General features: G+C 44.1%; 1 protein-coding gene across 2 annotated transcripts in view; it reads left to right on the forward strand.

Moving 5' to 3' along the window:
* Positions 1 to 11,183: 11,183 nt before the first annotated feature.
* NEBL (nebulette) overlaps positions 11,184 to 22,189 on the forward strand; it is a 310,669-nt gene continuing 299,663 nt past the window's right edge. Inside the window, exons 1-2 of one of the 2 annotated variants that reach the window (XM_072955282.1) lie at positions 11,184 to 12,074; positions 13,351 to 13,445. In XM_072955282.1, the coding sequence (XP_072811383.1) occupies positions 12,006 to 12,074; positions 13,351 to 13,445 (164 nt within the window). In that variant the 5' untranslated portion in view covers positions 11,184 to 12,005. The remainder of the gene's footprint in view (positions 12,075 to 13,350; positions 13,446 to 22,189) is intronic. The other variant, XM_072955279.1, reaches the window with a different exon arrangement.

Consider the following 22,189-nt stretch of genomic DNA (forward strand, 5'->3'; position numbering starts at 1 on the left):
ACTCAACAAATCTACCTACTATTCTTTTCTGACACAATTAGAAAAAAATATTTACGTACCTATTATGTGTAAGGCATAATGTAGGTGACAAGCTGGTACAATACGGATTGTGTTTATTTTATTAAATAAAAATACTATACAACATGTGCATATAGAAAAATCAGAACAGACATCAAATATGCCTATGTATGAGAGAGAGCGAGAAGAAAAAGACACACCATTCAACAACCACCATTGTCAATACCTTGATAAACGGCCTTTCAGATCTTTTAATGCGTATAGACATAGAAACAGTTTTTCAAAGGGGATTATTATGCACGTTCTGTTTCATCTGCTTTTACATTTCACATTCAGTATATCTTATCTCTAACGTCTTTTTTATACATAGACACATTTTAAGTTTTATAAGTGTGCACTAATTTTATCATAAGTTTTGAGATTTAAGTCATCTTTTGCTTCGCTGTTTTATTAAATGATGTGAATTTAGAGAGATGCAAATGGGAATTACAAAACAACAGTCTGATTACCAGAAATAGAAGCCACTGTGGACCAAATCTCTGACGCCTTTTGTAAGCTTCCTGGGGAATTCAAGCAGCCACAGGAAAATAATTGAATTTTCCATTTTCAGCTTAAATGTTGAAAAGTAAAAAAAAAAAAAAAAGACAAAATGAAAGGTCTACACAGGTCAGACGTGAGAATTTTCCAAATAGCATAATCTATTTCATATACTGCTGGAATTTTTATGAAAACCATGTAGGTGTCATAGGGTCTGAGGAAAATGGAGCAGAAAGAGAAGCTGAAATTCTATATGCATAGGCTGCTAGTGAACTTTGAGAAGCCCCACCCTCCTTCATCCCCTGACCACCAGGAGCCCCAGGAGAGGGTGGGACCTGTATTTCTCCCCCATCAGCTCTTGCCCAGCAGGTTTTAGCAGTCTTTCTGGGAACTGGTGACCTTTTCACACCCTTGGGCTCTTGTTAGCAGCTGGAACAGGGGCTGTGTGATGAGAAGCTTGGGTGTTACCAGGCACATTCTTTAAAATGTGACCGAAACAAAGCAAAAGCCCGCACCCTAAAATCGGTCCTGAAAACTGGTCGTCACTTCCTCTGGGTGCCACCTTTCTCTGTAATGGAGCAAATGAGGGACCGTCTGAGTGGCAAGTCCAGCTGCCACTTTGAATGGCTGTTGTGTGGAGCTGGGTGGAGCCTGGCTGGGGTGGAGAAGGTGGAGCCAGAATAACGTTAGACAGCAGTCTCAAAAACAAAGCCCCTTTGTGCTTTATGGAAGAATTTTCTTGTTAAAACAATATTTATGGTAGAAAATCTGTACATTTGGAAAATACAGATAGAAAGGAAAATGTAAACCAAGTGGAATCCCAGCTCTGTGGACATTTGAGTGCACACCAGTCCAACATGTTCTGCATGCATTTACTTACACAAAATCAACAAAAATGAGATCATAGCAAACATGTGTTTTTATAACCTGCTTTTTTCCCTTAGCAACATATCAGAAACATCTTTTCAATGTCATTAAATGCTCTTTAACATTATATTTTACCTTTTCATTTTAATTTTTAAGAGGGACTGTATTACAGTATTAAGTCTCTGTTTTGTTTTCTTTGAGCTTTAATACCTATTTTTTTTGGACGAAGCTGCTGTGGCAGCAGCAGGAGGGGCTCAGGTTTCTTTTTTTATATAATGAAGGCTCTTTCCTCCTGCCATCTCCGTGTAGTCAGTGCCATTAATTTAATTTCATTTGTATTACTCACGCTGAAGAGCACTTACTTGCTCTGGTACCTACTGCTGCTAATGGGCACGATTTGTACCTCGCCTGTTTGTAAAACGGTTAAGAGCAGACGCCAAACTTCTTTGTTTGATGAGTCACTGTAAACAGAAGGGAAAGCCACCTTCCTGATCTTTCCCTGAGGTCTCATCTCCCTTTTGCATCAGCCTGGGTTGACTCTGATGTAGTTTTGCCACAAGACATCTTTTGCTGCAGTGTTTGAAACAGGAAAAGCTCTTCTGATGCGCTTGAACCCACAGTCCACTGAAAAATGATTATGATGACCAAATGAAAATGAAAGAGAAAAGTGCTGGTCTGCTCAGTTTCCATTAGGACAGGTTTGTGTTTCTTCACTCATGAAAAACCTGCCCAGCAATTATTTTCTCCTTATGCAAAGCCTTCCCGTGGAATTGATTTGTTCCTATAAAGCAAAACACATTCACCTTTTCTCAACTACATACATGGCATTTGCCCTTGGTACCTGTCTGGTGATTTTTCCAGACATTTGATTTTTAGGAACTGCATTTCTGGGCCTGGTGACTTCAGCCCCACTGTGGTTCAGGGCACCAGGCAGGCTTCCTGGAGTTCAGCGGGCCCTTTTTTCTTTTGTTTGCCTCTGTAATCCCTGCTGGGCACGCTCGGAGGTTCCTGCTCCCCAGCTCCCTCCCACACATCACGGTGCCCTTTCTGATGCTGTTCCAACTCCCTCCTGCACTGTGGCTGCTACCCTCGTCTCTTCCGTCGCGCTGTTTCCCGTCTTTCCTCTGCGTGCTTCTTCCCTCCCTCTCCCCTAGACTCGCTCGCCTGCACCTGCCCTCGTCTCCTGTTCCAGGTTTCCCCTCCCCAGGGTCTGACAGCCCAGCTAGAGGTGAGCAGAACAGCAGTTCTGACGTCAGAAGGGGCGGGGCTGTCCCGGGTCTAACCCCGCCCCCTGGAGCCCTTCGGAGCAAGCAGGCATCCACCCCTGCCCTATTCTTTGACCCTGACCCCGTTCATGCTACTTGATTTCTGTCTTAGGCTGAACGCGTACCATGCTCTCCCAGCAGCCACCAGTGCCTATTAAGCACGTGAAACGTGACTGGTCCGCAGTGAGAGGTGCTGTAAGGGTAAAACACACACTGGATTTCGAGGTCCTGGTATGAAAAGGAAGAATGTAAACTCTGACATTAATAAAAAAAAATACTGATCACATGTTGAAGTAATAATATTTTGGATAAATTAGGTTAAATAAAATATATTACTAAAATATCTTCCACTTGTTCATAATTTATTACTTTTTAAAATGTAGGTACTAGGAAATTTGAAGTTGCACATGTGGCTCTCATTTGTGGCTCTGGCTCTGTTTCTCTTGGACAGCACATGGACAGGGCTTTAAATGGTTGCTCAGAACCTGCCATTTTCCAAATGCTAAAGGCTCAGAGCTTTCTTTTGAGGCCATTATGACTTCTTTGTTCTTATTCACATCTTGCTCCCTAGGAATGGGAGTAGTATGTCTTAAACACAAGAATGTATATATATATATACTTCTGCTCATTTGCTTTAAATTTAATTTTAAAGGGGAAAAAAAAAGTCCCTATAGCCACATCTTATTCGCGGTTAGATTTTGGTCTATAATGATATCCAGATTTTGAAAAATGAACTGAGCTGTTCCCTCATTTTTGTTCTTCCCTTAATACTCTACTGTGTCAGGTCATCAGATGCCTACCGGGTCCCTGTGCCGACGTTACCTTGTCAACATTCCCCTCCCCACTTCCTCCAGAACTGCTTAGACCTGACTGGGTAAACCAAGAGGTGGACCAGAGATGTGAAGACATGAGCTGAGTCCATCAGCATGGCTTCCTGATCTGGAAATAGGAAAGGAATAAGGCTGTTATTTGTAGGAGATACAGAGGAAAATATGCTAAGAGATGCAGTCGGGGCCACGGGTGGCCATGGGCAACCAAACTGATCAGGAGGAGAGTATGAGTAAGTGGGATCTGTGAGCAGGAAAACCTATCTGTGGAGAAGCATGTGAGATAGACAGATGAGGGTGAGAGCAAGCAAGTTGGTAGTGATGGAGAGAAGCAGACATGTGGAGATCAGCTGAATTATCCTAATGACAGGTGTCTTAGTTCGATTAAGCTGCTATAAGAAATACCACAGACAGGATAGCTTATAAATGAAAGAAATTTATTTCACACATATTCTGGAGGCTGGAAAGTCCACAATCAAGGTACTGGCGGATTTGGTGTCTGGTAAAGGCCCTCTTTATAGTTCAATATGGCACCATCTTGCTGTGTCCTTATGTGGTAAGAGGAGTGAGGGAGCTCTCTGGGGTCTCTTATAAGGGCACTAATCCCATTCATTAAGGCCTCACATCATGATCTAATCATCGACTAAAACCCACCTCCTAATATCATCTCATTGGGGGTTAGGATTTCAACATATGAACTTTGGGAGGACAAAAATATTCAGACCATAGCAACAGATCACTAAAGTGAAGCTCATTGAATCAATTCTATTATAGATCTGGTTTTTTTTTTTCCTGGTGGCTTTACAAAGATTCCTTCATTTTGAAGCTGGGCTGTTTAACTTTTCCTGGGTTTCTGCATATGTCACTGTCACTATGAGTTTCCTCTCATCGAGAATATTTGAGTGGCTTTCTTTTTCATGTAACCAGAGTCTAAAGGAAACACCACCTTTATTTTGCAGAAGTTGTAGAGTTAGGGTCTCCTGTCTCCCCTAAAATAGCTTTGAGTTTTTGATACTTTCCAGCCCCTTTCTGCTCCCACTTTCTTTTAGGTCCACACAGAATTGTAACCAAGCTACTCTAACCCTAGTCTTTTTAAATTCTTAAAACAATCTTTCATCAACTGCTCCTAAACCGTATAATTTGATATTACTCTTTAAACTTATTAAATTTTATTTGCTTACGTGTTAAGAAGGGGATGATCCCTTAATTTGTCACTGAACATAATTGCAATTCTTGCCAAGCAGGTTAGAAATCTACTTTCCTATGAAGTTCAGAATTGGTGCTAATTAGCGAGTCAGGGCTTTGGTGTAAAAAGTATAAGAACTTACTATAAGGTGTCAAATAAAAATTGTCACTTGCCAGCTGCCTCTACAAGGATGTGGTCACCAGCCTCTGCAGTCGCTGACCTTCAACACACCCTGAAAGGAGCTCAGGGTGGGGGTCAGGAACAAGGCTCTCTGTGCTCTGGGAAAAACTGGCAGAACAGGCCTTTGGATAGTTGGATATTTTCAGGGGAAGATTGTTTTCAGTCCAGATCCTGGCATCTTCTCATAACTAGAAAAGCACTGAAATTATTGAGGATGACACCTGCTCTTCATGACTAGCACCAAGCCTCTGCCAAAATATGTGCTTGACGGCACGTACCACCTTCACTAAGACCATGATTAGTGCTGAACTTCCCGACCTCTTGGAGCAGTTCCTCAGAGCTTTCTGATAGGCTGTTTCCCAGACTTTAGTCCTCATTTTGCCCCAAATAAAACGTAACTCACAACTCTCTCATTGTACATTTTTTTCTTCAGTTGACAAAGGAATTTTTAAAAAAATCTTTTTTTCTAGCACTATTTTTTTAACTGAGCAAGAAGAACATTTGTCTTGATCTAATTCATAATTAATTTATTTAGTATGTTAATTTTTTAGTGGCAGACAGCAACCTTTTTATTTTTTATTGAATTATAATTGGTATATAATATTATATGCATTTCAGGCATACAACATAATGATTTGACATTTGTATATATTGTGAAATGATCATCACGATGAGACTAGTTAGCGTCTGTCACCGTGCACAGTTATAAATTTTATTTGAGGAGCACTTTTAAGATCTACTCTCTCAGCAACTTTTAAATATGCAATACAGCATTATTAACTGCAGTCACCATGCTGTGCATTACACCCTCAGGCCTTATTTGTTTTATAACTGGAAGTTTATACCTTTTGACCGCCATCCCCCATTTGGCCCTCTCCCCACCCCGAGAACTTGGGGTAGTTCTTAATTGACCGTAAGTCGTGTTGAGGTAGTTATTAGTTATGTCAGACTGCTGTAACAAAATACCATACAGCGGGTGGCTTAAACAATAGAAATCTACTTTCCCACAATTCTGGAGTCCTTCTTCATCTTTTATGATAATAAGACTTCTTAGAGGGCTGTTATGGAACAATCCAAGGTGGACACGATAAATTGCTAAGCTCAGGCAGTGGCAACGGTTATGGAGACAGATCCATAAACTCTTCTGGAGATAAAGTTGACAGGATTGGGTAACTGGACAGAGTTGGTTAGGAAGAGAGGGAGGAGTCTGGGTTGATTTTTAGGGTTCTGGTTGGGAAGATACAGATATTACTCACTGAGTTACTCTAAAGAGGAAGAGAGGGAGATGGAGAGAAGTATGCTGACTTTTTGAGCCACCCAGAATATTTGTATCTACATGTGAAGAATTAAATGGAGGAGTGAGGCAATTATCTGAAGACTGCCAGTGAAATAAGTCCTTTAGGATGGAGGCGAGAGAATGAATGTGTGCTGTGTTTTAACCACTTTGCTTTAGGATCTCTCTGTTGGAGACAACAGTGATGAAGAACTTTAGCCAACTTGACTTCCAGCTGCTTCTTTTAGCAGTCCTGGCACTCACTGTGCTCCTAGAGACAGAACAGAATTCACACATAGAGGGTGTATTACTTTCTTATTGCTGCTGTAACAACGTAAACTTATTGGCTAAACATAACACACATTTATTATCTTACAGTTCTGAAAGTCAGAAGTCCTAAAATCAAGATGTTGACAGGGCTGTGTCCTTTCTGGGCTGTGTTCCAGGGAGAAGAATCTGCTACCTTGCCTTTTCCAGCTTCCAGAGGCTGCCTACGTTCTTTGCCTTGTGGCCCCTTCCCCATCTTCAAATCTCTCTCTGACCTCTGCTTCCTTTGTCACATCTTGTTTTCTGACTCTGATCCTCCTGCCTCCCTCTTATTAAGATGCTTGTAATCACATTGGTCCACTGGCATAATCTAGGATTATCTTTCCATCTTAAAATCCTTAACTCAATCACATCTGCAAAATCCCTTTTGCCATGGAAAGTGACACGTTCACAGGTTCTGGGTATTAGGATGTGGACATCGTCTTTGAGGGGCCATTGCCTTGCCTACCACAGAAGGTCTGTCTTGTCCTTCATTGAGGGGCTCAGTTTCGTGAGGACCTGAACAAGGTGTTGCTGCTCCTCCTGCCTTTCTTCTCCCTCTTTCCAAATCCTAAAATATTTGGGTCAAACTTATGATGACTTGATATCTACAAATGTTTTTGGCAAATTAGAGATGTGGTGGATCTTATTTTGATGAGATGTGTATCTGTCAAGAAGTATTTCTATGGAGAAATCATTTCACAATATATGTAAGTCAGGTCAATATGTGGTGTTATGTGCATGTCAGTTATATCTCAATAATACTGGAAAAAAGAGAAATTATTATCTGAAGTTTGTTGCTATGCTACGTTGGGAGGGGATGTGAAAGTCATATAAGTAAAATTTCAGCACGTGTGTAAAAGCATAATAATTCCATCCCTAAAACAGGAACAAATGGGCTAACTACCCTAGCCCCCTCACTTTAGCGGTGCTATTCTTGGGCAAATGGCACCAGCTCATTCCTGGTAGGAAGTGTAGTGACCACTGCCTCTAGGTAGCATTTTTGTGACTTCCCAGCTGAGTTAGAAGTTCTTCCTCTTTCTTCCATGGTGTCTGAGGCAGAGTTTCAGTTTAGAGCATTTATCACACTATATTGTAATTCATTGCTTGCTTACCTGTCTTGCTAGACTTTATTATAAGTGCCTTATTCTCCATTGTCTCTTCTTGTACCTAACATTTTGCCTACCAATAATTATATTTTGAATGGATGGATGAAAGTAATTGTTTCTATAACAGCTTCTGAATCTTGAATTTCCCTTAATGTTTTTATTTTACATGTCCTCATTGACTGGCAGTGGTACTATAACAGTAAATGAGATAATTTCTCTGAAGTGCTTACAATCTTCAGAGAAATACTTCACGAGGCTAAGGCTTCTACATAGCTGGCAAATGAAATTGTGAGCTCAAATTTACCATTTTCTTTTAGTTTCACCTACCAAAGTTGTTGGCTGGGAAAACTTGCCTCAGTGGTGAATTTGAGCCAACTGGAAAAATGTACACAATTTTACACAATGTCTGACAAATACAAGGCACAGAATAAACTTTGTGTAATGGGACAATGAATCATTTATTAATTAGTAACAAGAATGATGCCTTATTGGCTGCTATACTTCTAACATGCCTTTTAGGAAAAAAAAAGCCATACTGAAACTTGTATGTAAATAAATCCATTAGTTGGTAATGAAGTAGAAAGAATTTCTCTTTAGTTCTCATCATTGGTGTATCAGTCAGCTTTTGCTGCAGTAAAAACAACCCGCCAAGTTTCAATGGCTCACAGAAAGAATTATTTCTCACTCCCATTATGTGAGTGTTGCGGGCTTGCTGTGGCTCTGCTGGGCATAGGTAAGCTTACTGAAATCGTTGGCTAGACAGGTCTTCAAATTCCTGGACAAAAGTCAAAGGAGCAGCCAGCCCCCTGGAATATGCTATTCTTACAGCCAGGTGCCAAAGCTCAAGGAGGGGGTAGAACAAAGGCAAGCCACGCAAAGCTTCTGCTCTGCTATGACCTATGTCATGCCTACTGGAATTCCATTGGCCAGAGGAAGTCACATGATCCAGCTCAGTGTCACTGCAGTGGGGAAATACACTCTGCCTACAGAAAGGGTTGCCAGGCTGGAAGGGAACATAAAATTGTGAACCAATGATACAATCCACTACACTCTGCATCCACTGTTTGCCAAAACCACTATTTGGCCTTTTGTAATATTAATTACTCTTTAAGGATTTTAATTTGGAGTTCAATTTATGTAGCTTAAACAATAAAGGTAATTACAGAGACTTCAATAGGTTCTATGTAAATAGGTCCCAGAAGTAAAAGTAAACAGATCTGGGAATTTCAACTGAAGAAAAATTTAAACTTTTGAAGTATGTAAATGTTTTCCATAAGGTCATGATGGTAAGTTTTTCTTTATATCTGCGGATTTCCAAGCCAGCAGAAAAGGCTTTAATTGAAATAGAGATATTGGGGTATAGTTACCATAAGGATCGATTTCTTGGCCAGTCAAGTGAAAAAGACACAAAAGGGGCAAAAGTTCTCCTTAGCGGATAATTAAATCATTCATCTGCTTGAAAGAGGAAGGCTGGACCAGATGACAGGTTTCTGCCAATTCTCGGTTTACAATACTTAGAATTTTGAAATAAAGAAGCTCTTTAAAGAAAGATGGTATTAAAATTCTTCTTACATCAGTAAAATGGCACTAAGAAGTTTAGAAGCCAATTTCATGCAGAAAATGAAAATAGTAAGAAAAACATGTATGAGAGGAAAATATAACTTGAGTATTCACTGTTTACTTTTGAGAGAATAAAACATCATAGCTAATTCTAATCTTAATGTTCACTTGTCTTATTCATACTTTCAACAAACATTTTGTTAGTACCTACTATGTGTCAGGCATTGTGGTAGGTGCTGGTTGGCTAAGAAATTATATAATTCATAGTTAAAAGATCTGATAAATCAGCTATAAATGTCGCACATCACTGTCATGCTTCCTCAGAACTTTTTGCTTACCATTTAAAAAAGGCAAAAGGATCTTTAAACTGTATTTTATGAACTACACATAGGAAAATCTAAATGCTAAAAATATTACTGTCTTTCAGATGATCGTATACTGTTTTCCTCAAGAATTTCTTTTCTTTCCTTTTTTTTGAAAGAATAAATATTCAGTGTAGGTCCTTCTCCTTCCCCAGTTTTACTGAGGTATAATTGACAAATACAGTTGTAAGATATTTAAAGTTAAAACATGATGATTTGATGTATGTATACATTATGAAAGGAATTGCCCCATGGAGTTAACACATCCATCACCTCTCATATTTTCTCCCCCTTTTTTTTGATAGAACATTAAAGTTCTACTCTCTAAGCAAATTTTAATTATACAATATTGTGTTAACCATAGTCACCACGTTATATGTTAGATCCTCAGAACTTATTCATCTTGTAACTGAAGGTTGGTATCCATTTACCAACCTCTCCCTGTTTCACTGCCCAGCCTCAGGCAACCACTTTTTATTTTTTCTGTAAGTTCCACTTTTTTTTCCTTTAAGAATCCACATATAAGTGACACCATGCAGTATTTGCCTTTGGCTTATTCACTTAGCATAAAATCCTCCACTTTCACCCATGGTCTTAAGCATTTTTAATAGCTCTTAGGTGTTTTTAAATGACAACTGATCCTCTCTGACAGCAAATTACTGTTTTATTTGCTTTTGAGGCAGACTTGTGAGCAGGGCAAAGACTGGTTCAAGAAATGATCTCTTTTAAAGAAATGATCTCTTTTGAAAAGTTAAGCAGCACAGCGTCACGGTGAATGATGTCATCAGTGCAGCCTGCCTGAGAAGCTCAGAAATCAATAGCTTTCTTTCTTCATGAAAAGCTGCAACTCTGATTTAAAAAAAAAAAAAGACAAATATTTGTCACCGTAGCTGCTATGTGGCATCACTGAGTCTTAATCTGTGTGCTAGCAAAGGAATGTGCTTGCTCACATGGTTATAACTATAACCATAGTCATTATAACTATGATAATCCCAGCTGACACTTAGGTAGTGCTTACCAAGAGCCAGGCAGGTTGAAACACTTCAGAACTGCTGACTCATAATACTCACATGAGGAGGACAGGAGCTGTCTGGTAGCGCTATGTTACCCCCATTTTGCTGATTGGAAAATTGAGGCATAGAGACGCTAAGTATTTGCATCAAGTCACATGACAGTAAATGTCAGGGTTGGGCTTTGAACTCAGGCTGTGTAGCTCCATTCTGCTGCCTTTTGTACAAAGCGAGTCCAATAACCTTATTAAAAATAAAACCCAATTCCTATTCCGTTTATTTGGTTCCATCCTACCCTCAGACTTCAGCTTGGTTTTTTTGGCCCCTTTGGTTAGGAGTTTGTAATCGCTTCCCTTAATGTAGGCAAAGAACTTTTCGTAGACCCTATGGTGCTTAATTAAAAAAAAAACAGTGTGTATACACACCCCCCCACACCAAAATGAACGATGACCATTTATTAATCAAGAAAGGCTAATTTGGGCCTAAAGTAACCAATCGTTCTCCAAGAATGGATATAAAAAGTGCAGGGGTGAGGGGTGGGGGGCAGTGAGAGAAGTCTCTTCCCATCCAGGGTCCGAGGACCTCGCTCAGGCACCCGGGGGAAGCTTTCTCTCCGAGGAGGCGAGTGGGAGGGGGCGCCGCACGGCCCCGGGCGCCGCAGGCACTTGAGTCTCCGGGTTTCCCGCGAGTCCTCCGACTCCCGGGCCCGAGCGCGTCGCTGCGCGCGCCCGGACCAGCCTCCGCCCGGGAACTGGGCGCTGCGTGGGGCTTGGGCCCGCCGCTCCCCGCGCCAGGCTCCCCGTGACCTTTGGGTACCAGGTGCATCAGTCAGCCTGGGAGCGGGGGTGCAGTCGGCGGGGGCAGGAGAGAGGGGAGGAGGGAGACGGGGACTGCGCAGGTTTGAGTCTTCCGCCCACAGCGCTCCCCGTCCCCGCCGCCGCCGCCCCCGTGGTCGCCACCGCTGCGGCAGCGGCCGAGGCTCGCTCCAGGCCTCCCGGTCGCAGCCCGCGCTGTCTGAGGAGCTTTCCGGGTCTCTGCCCTCCCCCTTCCCCTTCCCCCGCCTCGCCCGCCCTCCCCGGGGGCCCGACGTGCTCGTTCCCTGCCACTCCGGTCCGGGCGCGCCGGTGGGTTTGGCCTGCGCGGCGGCGGCGAGGCGGGGAAGCGAGAGAGCGCGAGGGGCGGGAGCGAGTGTCTGTGTGAGTCACCGGTACCTGGAGTGCGAGCGACGCAGAGCGAGCGGCGCGGAGCCCGAGCCGGAGCCCGAGAGCGCGGCCGCCCCCCGGCGCCAGGCCCCGCTGCGCACCCACCCGCGCCTCTGCCGCCTCCCAACGCGCCCCGCCATCCGCTCGCCCCGGGCCCCGCGCCGACTCCAGACCCCGGCGCCCGGCCGCTTGCCGCCCTCCAGCCTGCCCGGAGGCGGTGCGGGGTTCGCCGGGGGATGTCACAGAGGCTCCTTGGAGCCCCCAGCCGCCGCCGCCCAGCCGCCGCCCCCGGGAACCGCGACAATGAACCCCCAGTGCGCCCGCTGCGGAAAAGTCGTGTATCCCACGGAGAAAGTCAACTGTCTGGATAAGGTGAGCGAGGGGGCGCCGGGCCAGCCCGGACCTGCGGGCGCTGGGCTGCACCTGCTCGGAGAAGTTTTGGCGTCTGGGGTGGAAGAAGAGTGGGTCTGTGCGCCCGCGTGTGTATGTGTATTGGCACCGGGTGAGGGCAGGAGAAGGAAGACGCCCGCAGGAGTGTCGGAGAGCACGCTTGGCGACCGTGTTGTTGGAACCGGGAAGCGCTTTCGTCGGGGTGCGGGCGGCGGGGGTGCGGGGCTGCGCCGCCAGCGGCAGAACGGCTGCGGAGGGCGCCAGGCTGAGCGCGGCGCGCGGCCCGGAGAGCCGGGGCTGGGCCCCCAGGGGCGGTTCTGTCAGCCGTGCCCCCTCCTGCCCCTCACTGTCCCGCACCCCCACGCCAAGGTTCCGCCCGCGTCCCCACCTCACCCCCGCCCCAGCACCTCCCATGACGGCGGCGAGGTGGAGAGGCAAATAGTAATTAATATGTCATGGGGCGGCCGCTGCCGCATTGCTAAGAATAATCCCCGCCGGAGAGCCTGGGCTGAGCGCAGCGAGCCGGACCCACAGGGGGCTAATCCACCCGGCTGGGGAATTCCAGCGGAAGCGGCTTCAGCCCGGCCCCTGCGGCCCCGCTCCCCTGCCCTTCCCGGGCGTGGATGGAGTTGAACGGCCTGGGCGAGAGACCCTGGCGCTATCCTGAGCCGCTGAGGGCTGGAGCTCTGTCTGTGAAATCTGCATGCGGTTATACAAATGGTCTTTAGGAGCACCTCGTCATCCCTACAGTCATCCCGGACAGAGTCCACCTTTCCCACAATGTAGTCGAAGCTGTACGGGAACAGGGGGCTCGGGGTACTTACATCGTGCGCCTCCTGCCACCTCGAGTTGCTTGACTTCCGGCGGACATATGTTTATCCAGATCCTAAAAACAGTGTTGGCACTCGGAACTGGATTCGTTTTCCTTTTGAAGCCACTTCACAGGCTCCCTTTCTCCATTAACCAAGAGCAGAATTCCTTTTTTGGCTGCTTCTAGGAGTGTAGTGTGGGTACAGCTCTTGGCATTTCTTCCATCCGAGTCTGCATGTTGTGATGGGGATTCACTTAAAACTCAGTTTTAATGACTACCTGCTTTACCTTTACTGACAGCAGGCAAACGTCCACTGATACCTACAATCGTTTTGTTGTAGTATTTTCAGAAATGGGAACTTGTGATGCACTAAAAAAGTCTCCTTTCTGTACCCATCCTGAAAAGAACCGGCTTTGTACTAAAATTTTAAACATTTGTTTTTTTCAGTATTGGCATAAAGGATGTTTCCATTGTGAAGTCTGCAAGATGGCTCTCAATATGAACAACTACAAAGGCTATGAAAAGAAGCCCTATTGTAATGCGTAAGTATTGTCAACATCGTGTGCCAGGTGTGGCACAGCCTCAGAGCGTGACAGTGAGTGGCTCTGCCTGTTCTGAAGACTCGGCTTACTGTGTCTCCCAGGTGTGGCAGCGCCCAGTTACCTGTTTATGCCTCATACTCTGGGCCATGTACTTTGTTGAAGGTCATTGCGTTTACGTCTTCCTAATGTGTAGGGTAATTTGTGTGTCTTCAACCAGAAGGTTCGTTCTTTAGTTTCACAGTGTTGCAGTTAGGGACATTTGTTAGAAGCTGCAGAACTTCCACACTGAGAACATGTGGGTTCTGAAATGCATATCAGATAGATTTGCATTTTATTCACGTGTCAGTTTCCATTTTAATCATAATCAAAATTGCAAAATGTGGCCATTTTGCAATTTTCTGTCAGAACCTACTTATTTAGAGAAAGGAGTCTTGCTCCCTTGGTCTTTGCTGAGACCACTCTGGATGCTGGAGCTTAAATAGGGAACCAGAGAATTGAGACATGGGGTATTTCCAGCTGGGAAGTAGCAGGTCTGTTGGTGGGGATTAAAGAAAGCTTTTTTGGTAGGCTGTTCTCTCGGAGGCATGCTTCCAGCTCATAATAGTAGCGATTAGCTTGCATTTATGCTTAAGGTGGGCCAGGCCTTGTTCTAAGCATTTTATGCGTACTGACTCATTTAATCGTTACAGACTACAACTTAGAGGTAGTACTGTCATCATCCCCATTTGTCAGACACAGAAACTGAGGCATTGAGAGAATAAGCCTCAGAAAGGGGCTCCGATCTCTCCTAGAGCTGCCAGTGGTGAGCATTGGCCAGTGCTTCCAGGTGGCTGCCTGGCTGCCCTTGGCATGTGTTTCTCTGCTCTTTTTTGGGGTGGGGTGGGATGAATACCACATTATAAGGAATGATATTAAGGAAAGAACTAAAGTAGTTGTTTTGAAGGTGAGGCAAACATGTGTGCACTGCCTTGGTGACCAGGGAAGTCACCCCGGGGCTACGGGAAGCCAGCCTAAGGCTGAAGTTTCCCGGGGTGTGCTTGTCAGAGGGATGCTCTGCCAGGCCAGATTTGGGGGGCCCCTGTTTTGTGCAGGTTGGTTACGTGGTGCTTCTCCACTTTTTGAGCCTCCTCCCACCCAGACTGTTTTCAGCTGTGGGCTCTTGGCCCTGATTGTATAGCCGCCTTCTTCCCAGTTTCCCTGTGGGGGCTTATCTCGCCTGGAGGTGGCAGAGGCTCCCCAGCCTTCCGGCTGGAACATTGCCAGAGGTTCATTCTCCCTGGAGTTTTTGAAGGAGGTTCATTCAGGTCTCCTGGAGATGGAGACCTGTGGTTAATGCACGCTTTGCTCATGGGAGTGAGTTTTCATAGACAGTATATTTTTGGTAAACAAATGTAATGCGCTCATACCTCTCTAGCAAATAACTTACAAAAAAAAACTCTTTGTATTTCCTTCAGTCCTAGCTTAGTGTTTACAAATAGACCAGAATCTTTTCAAGAAATCAGAAAACGGTGTCACAGAATTCTGGACTTGGAAAAGTGAAGTTTGGAGATAGTCCCAAACCATTGATGTTTTCAGCCTTCCTATACTGTGCTTCTTACTAGGAAAACATGAAGCAATAAATGAGATTCCAAGTGTCAAGGTCTCCTGCTTGTCTTAAAGAGAGGTATAGATGACTGGTTAAAGATCAAAGGCAGGTGGCTGTAACTAGAAGCGAAAGACCCCCCCCCCCATCCCAATACCTCATAAACAGGATAATTGTTCTTTGGTTGAAGGAAAGTGAACCATTCTTCCAACCTATGGCCTAATTCCATGAAGTTTCATGGGCTGCATCAGGATTCTTTATAGCTTCATAGCCTGAAGTTTAACCAGGTAATAACAGTGCCTTTGGATTGCTCTGGTAGGCTTGGCAGAGTTGGGAGAATGAAGAAAGACAGGAGAAAAAGAAAAAGTGAAGACAGCAACAAATATGTATGTATAATGTATGTATATGTGTATGTATATATATACACACATACAGAAACATATACACATACATATAGATAACGAATTGAATAAGGGAGAAAAAGAGATGATAAAAATAAAAGGACAGAAAAAAGGAGTGTAATTGGAGTCTTTGATTGCATCGGGCCACTTGAAAATTCAACGCTTACTGCTGAGTTTCAGTTCACTCCAGTTAAAGTATCAGATTCTGCGGCAAGTCATGGATGGCTGGTTTGCCTTCTGACTTCAGAGTGAACTGGTGCCCAGAACTATAAAGATTTAGATCCCAAAACAAAACAAAAAAAACCCTCTATATGTAGATGGGAAACATTCTGCTATGTTGTTTCTAGGTCTGAGTCTTATTTTTAACACTTTAGTATGTCTAAATGGAATGCTTACAGATTTTCTCTCTAAAATTTCTTACATAATTTTAGTGCTTTGTTACTAGGTTTAAGTTGAGTTTTTAGGATAGCATCTCAGATTTTTTGCTTACTGTTGAACCTGGTAGTCCAATTTATTGAGCAGGGAGACAGAGGAAGACAGGAATCCATCTTGAGTGGGTGAATGAGTAGAGCTGGTGGTTTAAATTTGTTTAATTTAGCTTTACGTTCATGTCATAGCTTGATAGATGCTGTCTCCCAGAAAACGATCCTGGCAAAGTTGCAAGTTCTGGCTGCTGTGAAGGTTCCAGTCTGGAAGGCCCCTATTCCCAACCCTTATTTTTCCAAGGGCACAGGCTGCCATGTAAATTTGCTGGTCAGCGTGGATTACCCTCTGGGGATCCTGACGCCTCTGCCCTAAATCGAGTGGTGTGTGTCAGTCAGCTGTTCCCCTTGGTCTTGGCCAGAAGGGTTGCCATAATTTCTCTGGGTCAGTGGTGGAAAATTGATTCTCTGAAGCATACTGCTACAGGAAAATGAAACATTCTATGTCCATGTGAAGCAATATTTTATCTGCATCCAGTTTGGCTCGGGAGTCAATATACATATGTACTTAAATGAAAATGACAGTTCTTCCCCACCTGCAACTTTTTATTGTGAAAACTTTCATATATACAAATGTGTATCACACATACAAAATTAATATCACACTTAAGAAAATAAACAAAATTTTCATAATAAGTTTAAAAATCTTGTCTATGTTCACGTTTCCCTCATTGTCCTAAGAATGTCTTTTATAGCTGTGTTTTTTTTAAAAACCAGGATCCAATTAAGATTCATAGTTTACATTTAGTTGTTATGAAAATGACAGCTTCTCATGATTATTGGAGATTCAGTATCAGTTCTTTAACTTCTGTTGTCATTCCTACTGTGTTACATAACCTCTCTGAGTTTTCAGGAAGAGGACTTAAGTCCTCAAGCATTTCTTGTGAAAATAACATACATCATTAAACTTAAGAACCTTTAAAATGAATATTAAAATATGCGTAAAAATTTGAAAGCATAAACAGACATTTAGGATTATTTTAAGAAAACATAAAGGTTTTTTACTTTAATCAATACCCAGGGGCATTTTTTTTTAATGGAATGAAGTAGTGCGTATTTTCTTCGGTTTAAATATGTTGGTTGTTTATATTCTCATGTGTTTAGAGCAGAAACAAGTTTTCTGTTTGATTTCATGCAAAGGAGAACATGTATAAAATATAATTTACATAATATTTAAATTTTGATCTTTTGATAGAATGATCAAAGTATAGTACATACTAGATGTAAGATTAGACATAATACACGTTTAGTTCCTAATGCAGCAGTGTGCCCTATTAAAATATTTAAAAACAGACTGATCTACTTGAGGACATGCCATGTTTTCATAAGCCTGTACGTTTCATCAGCAGGCAGTGGATTCTTTTGCACATTCAGAATTTTTTTTTCCATCATGAAACTTGCAGAGAAAAGAGAACTTGGCAATATTTTTATTACTAAGAGGTGCTGGGAAAATAACACTAGCTGATTAGACAAAAAACATAGCTCATCTTCGTATGGGAATTGGTATGCCAAGTTAAACCACAAATGCATTGCTACCCAACAAGGCCCACAAAGAATATAACCCCTAAGGTCATTTGTCAAATAAATAATTTAATTTATTGTGTGTAAGTGTCAGAATTGCATTTATTATGTGTGTGTAAAAAAAATACATCAGTTCTTAAAATATTCTGAGACATGTCATCACTTAGAAATAGCAATGTCAATGACTGGCCAGTTAATGTGCTGTCACCAACCATCAAGTTATTTTAGGTCAGAGAGGGACCAGTTTATGGTGCAATCGCTTAGTGGAACATTGCCAGTCATTTCCCCAAATCATCACTTTTGCAGAAATTGTTTTTGGGGGGCTCAACATTTGTCCTGGCTTGCCCATGTTTAATATCCCTTGTATCTGAGTCAAATGTATCTTCAATTAGGGGGCTGAAAGAACACACGCGCCAGTGCTAAATGTGTTTAAGTATCCTTCCAAAGAAGATTCCATCTCACTAAACAGTTTCACTTAACATAATTTTGGAACAATTTAAAAATAAACCACAGGGAGCTGTGCCCCGTGTTGACTTTCGCTCTGCCTGTGTTAGCCTCCTGTCTTGTGAATATTTACTGACTATCTGCAGCCTGGAAGATGCTGTGCAAGGTGCACCTGATCATGGGCCACTCAGAATGGTCAGCTTCGTCAGCCAGCCTGCCTAGGGGTGGTTATCTAGGCCAGTGCCCCAGTAGCTCTCACTTAGCATTTCTCTGTTGGTCCCTCCCCATCAGTGCCTTTACCAAGGGGTCCTCAGAGGACATGGAAAGAAATGAAATTTAAACCCGAGAGGTTTTCCACCATGTAGTCCCCTTATCTCCGCTTAGGCCTCCCAAACCTGGTTCGATAACACTCCAAGGGCTTGAGTTATCTCAAGGGGACTTAGGAAATTCTTGCTATTAAGTTAGCCTTAATTAACCTAAGAGTTTTTCATGAAAGGCCCAAGGGGCTGATTGGAGTTTTGAAGTAAGACAGAACTGGATTTGAGCCTGGTTCCATCACGGTCTACCGAGCGAGCCTCTTGATCACTGAGCTTCAGTTTCTTCATCTGTAAAATGGGAGCAGTAATGCTTAGCCCACGGGGCCATGGGAGGGTTACTGAGACAGTGCATGCCAGGGTTCCAGGCCAGTTTCTGGCATGTAGTGGACCTTTAGGAAACCGTCATGCTCGTATTTCCTCGGCAGTACTTTTTCGAGGGGTGAGGGGGAGGGGAAACAGAATAGAAGGCATAAGAGGAAATTCCTCGGTATCCTCAAGGGACTGGTTCCAGGACCCCGCCTCGGATACCAAAATCTGAGGCTTCTCAATCCCACGGCCCACCCTCTCCATATCCGAGGATTCAGATAACCTCAGGTAGGATTATGACCACAGTATTTATCGAAAAAAAAATCTGTGTATGAGTGGGCCCACACAGTTCAAGCACGTCGTGTTCAAGGGTCAGCTGTATATCAAAGACATGATAGTCATGCCTTTTAAAAGGTTTATAACAATGTTTTCCCCACTGTAGGTTGTCACCCACTAGAGGGTTGTATCCAGAACTAAAGGAAAAAGAGAGAGGGAGAGAAGAGAGAAAGTATAAGTGTGCATTCGAGGAGCAGTTAGAGTATTGTTCTGGCAGATGCTGTTTTTCCAGTCGTGTGTGGAGAGTGTGTACCGCATCATGATGTGAAAAATGCTTTTACTGGAATTGGTGGTCCAAAAAAGTTTGAGAAGCTCTAGCTTCATTCTATGTTCTTAACGCCCCGCATCTCAGAGAGCATTGAAGGTTGCCGGGAAGTGCACCATGGTGCGGTGAGTTCATGGATTCAGATGGCCACCGCTTTCCCTGTCTCTGCCCGTGCCAAGCACACCCTACCCCATACCCAGTCATCCTTCAGGACTCAGCTCAGCCATCAGAGCTTTCCCCATCCCTCGAAGGAACCACGCACCCACCTGTCTATGCCCTCTTCCAGCAGGGCCGGCTCTGAGGACACCTGTCTTGCTCGCCCTGTATCCATAGAGCGGGGCCCTTTGTGCTCCATAGAGATTGGTGGCATCCGTGAGTGTGATGGTTATGCTGCAGCCCAGAGTGTGGTCCCTGCCTCATCCCCCAGCTCAGGATGCCGCCCGACACGGCTCCTTCTGGGGAGGCAGACAGAGGTTGGGCCACCTGGAGGAGGTGGCTTGAGAGCAGGCCCTGTGGAGCCTGAATGGTGGTCTGGTGGCAGGTTTCACCAGGTCTGAACACCCAGGGATACGTGTTCACACAGAAGGAACAGACTCGCTTTGCCAATCCAAAATGAACGTGGTGGCATTTCCTTTCACTGTGTACAGGCTTGGTTTCAAAATATGATACCTTTCTACAAGATTTCTTATGGATGCTCGTTTAGCTTCTTTTGGATTTAATTATAGTCTGTAAAATGGGATAATAATTTCTACCTAAGAGGAACTTTTTTAGAAGTGAAGTGGGGGAAATATTTGTAAGGCTTAGCACATCAGAGGACACCTATTAGTACCCAAATGCTAGTCCCCGCTCTTATAATAAATTGAAAATTTTGTTGTTTCACATTTTCCCCTTAAGGAGAGGAGAAAAGTCACATTGTTAAAAGCACCCGTTTCTATGGAAGGATGCTGTGCTACGTAGGAGTTCTAGTTTGCATCAGGTATAATACGCCTTGTGTGACTTTTTAGTTACATACTATGCAGGAAAAAATGAGACCTTTTGCACATGGATCTGGTGTGGGAGGATGACAGTTGTTTTTTATTTTGGATGATTGAAAGTGAGGGAGGGAGACTATTTGAACCACATAAAAAGGTTCCAGTGTATATGCGAATGATCTGATTGTCAGCTATCTTATTGAACCATTGATGACATCTCATGAATTTTAGTATCCTTTGAAATCACTGTAGAAGACGACGTTTACAAATCACATGCTGGGTTCTGCCACGTTGGGAAGTGTTTCCGTCTCTCTATGATGATGTATCTGTTAGGGAGCCATGTCAGATTAGAAGAGATCTGCAGATGAAGCACAGCAAATATCTCCTAAATCACATCGAAATGCAAGGTTAATGCAAGATATAGACGTATGTGCTTAACGGGATATTGATTATGTGTCAAGGGCCTGGGGAGAGTGCATTTCTGCATGTCTTCTTTAAACGTTTTCAGATGAGCGCTTCAAAGGATGAGTGGTTCCTGGGAATGTCAAGGGTGAGAGAGAAGCAGACATAGCCACACACTTCACCCTCATCCTCCGGAGCTTCGGGGTCCCCTCCAAGCTCCGTCTCCAGAGGAACGGGAAGTCGAATTTCTTTTCTTTTCCTTTCTGTTTCTGCTCTCCTGTCATCAGCAGGCTTGCTGCAGTGTGAGAAGTGGGATCCAGGGTAATATTTGTGAGCTGAGTGCCTGGAACAGTTCAAGGACTTGGTAAAAGGATGATTTCTGATTCTAAAGTTCTGCTGATGAATGTGACAGTTCTGCAGGCTTTCTCATGGAACCTCGTCAGGGGGCACAGACAGAACCAGGAAACAGGAAGTTGTGGGAGGGGCCAGGTTTGAGTGGCAAGGACCGTTTATTCCAGCGCTGGAAACCCAGCATTAATTTTATCTGTGCATTTTTCTTAGGGGGGAATCCTTGAGGGATCTGTGTCGACTTCAGCTTCTGTTTACTTTTCCACACTCTTTGTCTGCTCATTGCTGTTGAACCCTAAGAAGAGCCGAAAGAAAACTAGTTCGACCTGTGTACTTTGTGATGGCCTCAGGGTGATCCTCAGACTGGTGGCCTGCTATACTTCTGCGTCAGCTCGGCAGTCTAAAAAGCCATTTAGACAAAAACCCCTGGTCAGCTCCCCTGATGCTCATTATCCCTTCAACGCAGGTGCGGGTCAACCACACAGAGAGGGTGGAGAAGTGGGATGGCCGTGCTCAGCCAGGGGCCAGAGAGCTGGGATGTGGAGTTAGATGGTCACCTGCCAGTATTGAATTCCATCCTTAAATCTGGCTTTGTGATCTGTTATTGGATCAAGGGTGTGATCACCACCAAATTCAGGCACTGCACAGCAGCGCCAAGAGCAGTGTGGTAAATGCACCATCGATACCGAGAGATGTATACGCAGACGTGTTTTTGATGGTCTGTATGGACGCCTGCGCCATCTTCTCCTGGCTGCTCTTCCCACCGTCCACCCAGGCTCCTGAGCCCCATGTATCTCTGTCGTCTCCTCTACCTCCTTTCCTTATGCCCCCATCCCACATTCATTCCCTCTGTCCTCACCCTGGTTCCGGTTCCCATCATATTTGGCTGGTGATCCAACCGCTGTCCTCTACCCAGTCTCCCTGTTTTGAATGCTTTTCCTGCTACCACAGTTTATTTTTTGAAACCACGGTTCCGGTCATATTATTCCCTCCTATGCACACTTCTGGTGGCTCCCCACTGCCTGCAGGAAAAAAAAATTGGGTTTCTGATACCCAGGGCTTTTCACACTTTATCCATGTCCTTTCACCCTCCTCCTCTCCAGCTACACTGAACTGCCAGCTCTGATGCCTTCATCCAGTTTCTTGGATGAAGTCTCAGTATCCGCACCTGTAAAATGGGTATGATAGTAGATGCCCCCTCATAGGATTCAGGATTCATTGGGTTACCCAAATGATAAGTTTAGTCACAATTTCAGGCACATAGGAAGAAGGTAATAAAAGTCAGGTAGGATTTTCATTGTTATAAAGCTTGACACAGTGATTTGACCCTTTTCTCATGCTGTTCTCATGCCCTCCTGCCCTCCCCGGT

Source organism: Vicugna pacos, chromosome 35, assembly GCF_048564905.1.
Source record: "Vicugna pacos chromosome 35, VicPac4, whole genome shotgun sequence".
NCBI lineage: Eukaryota > Metazoa > Chordata > Mammalia > Artiodactyla > Camelidae > Vicugna > Vicugna pacos.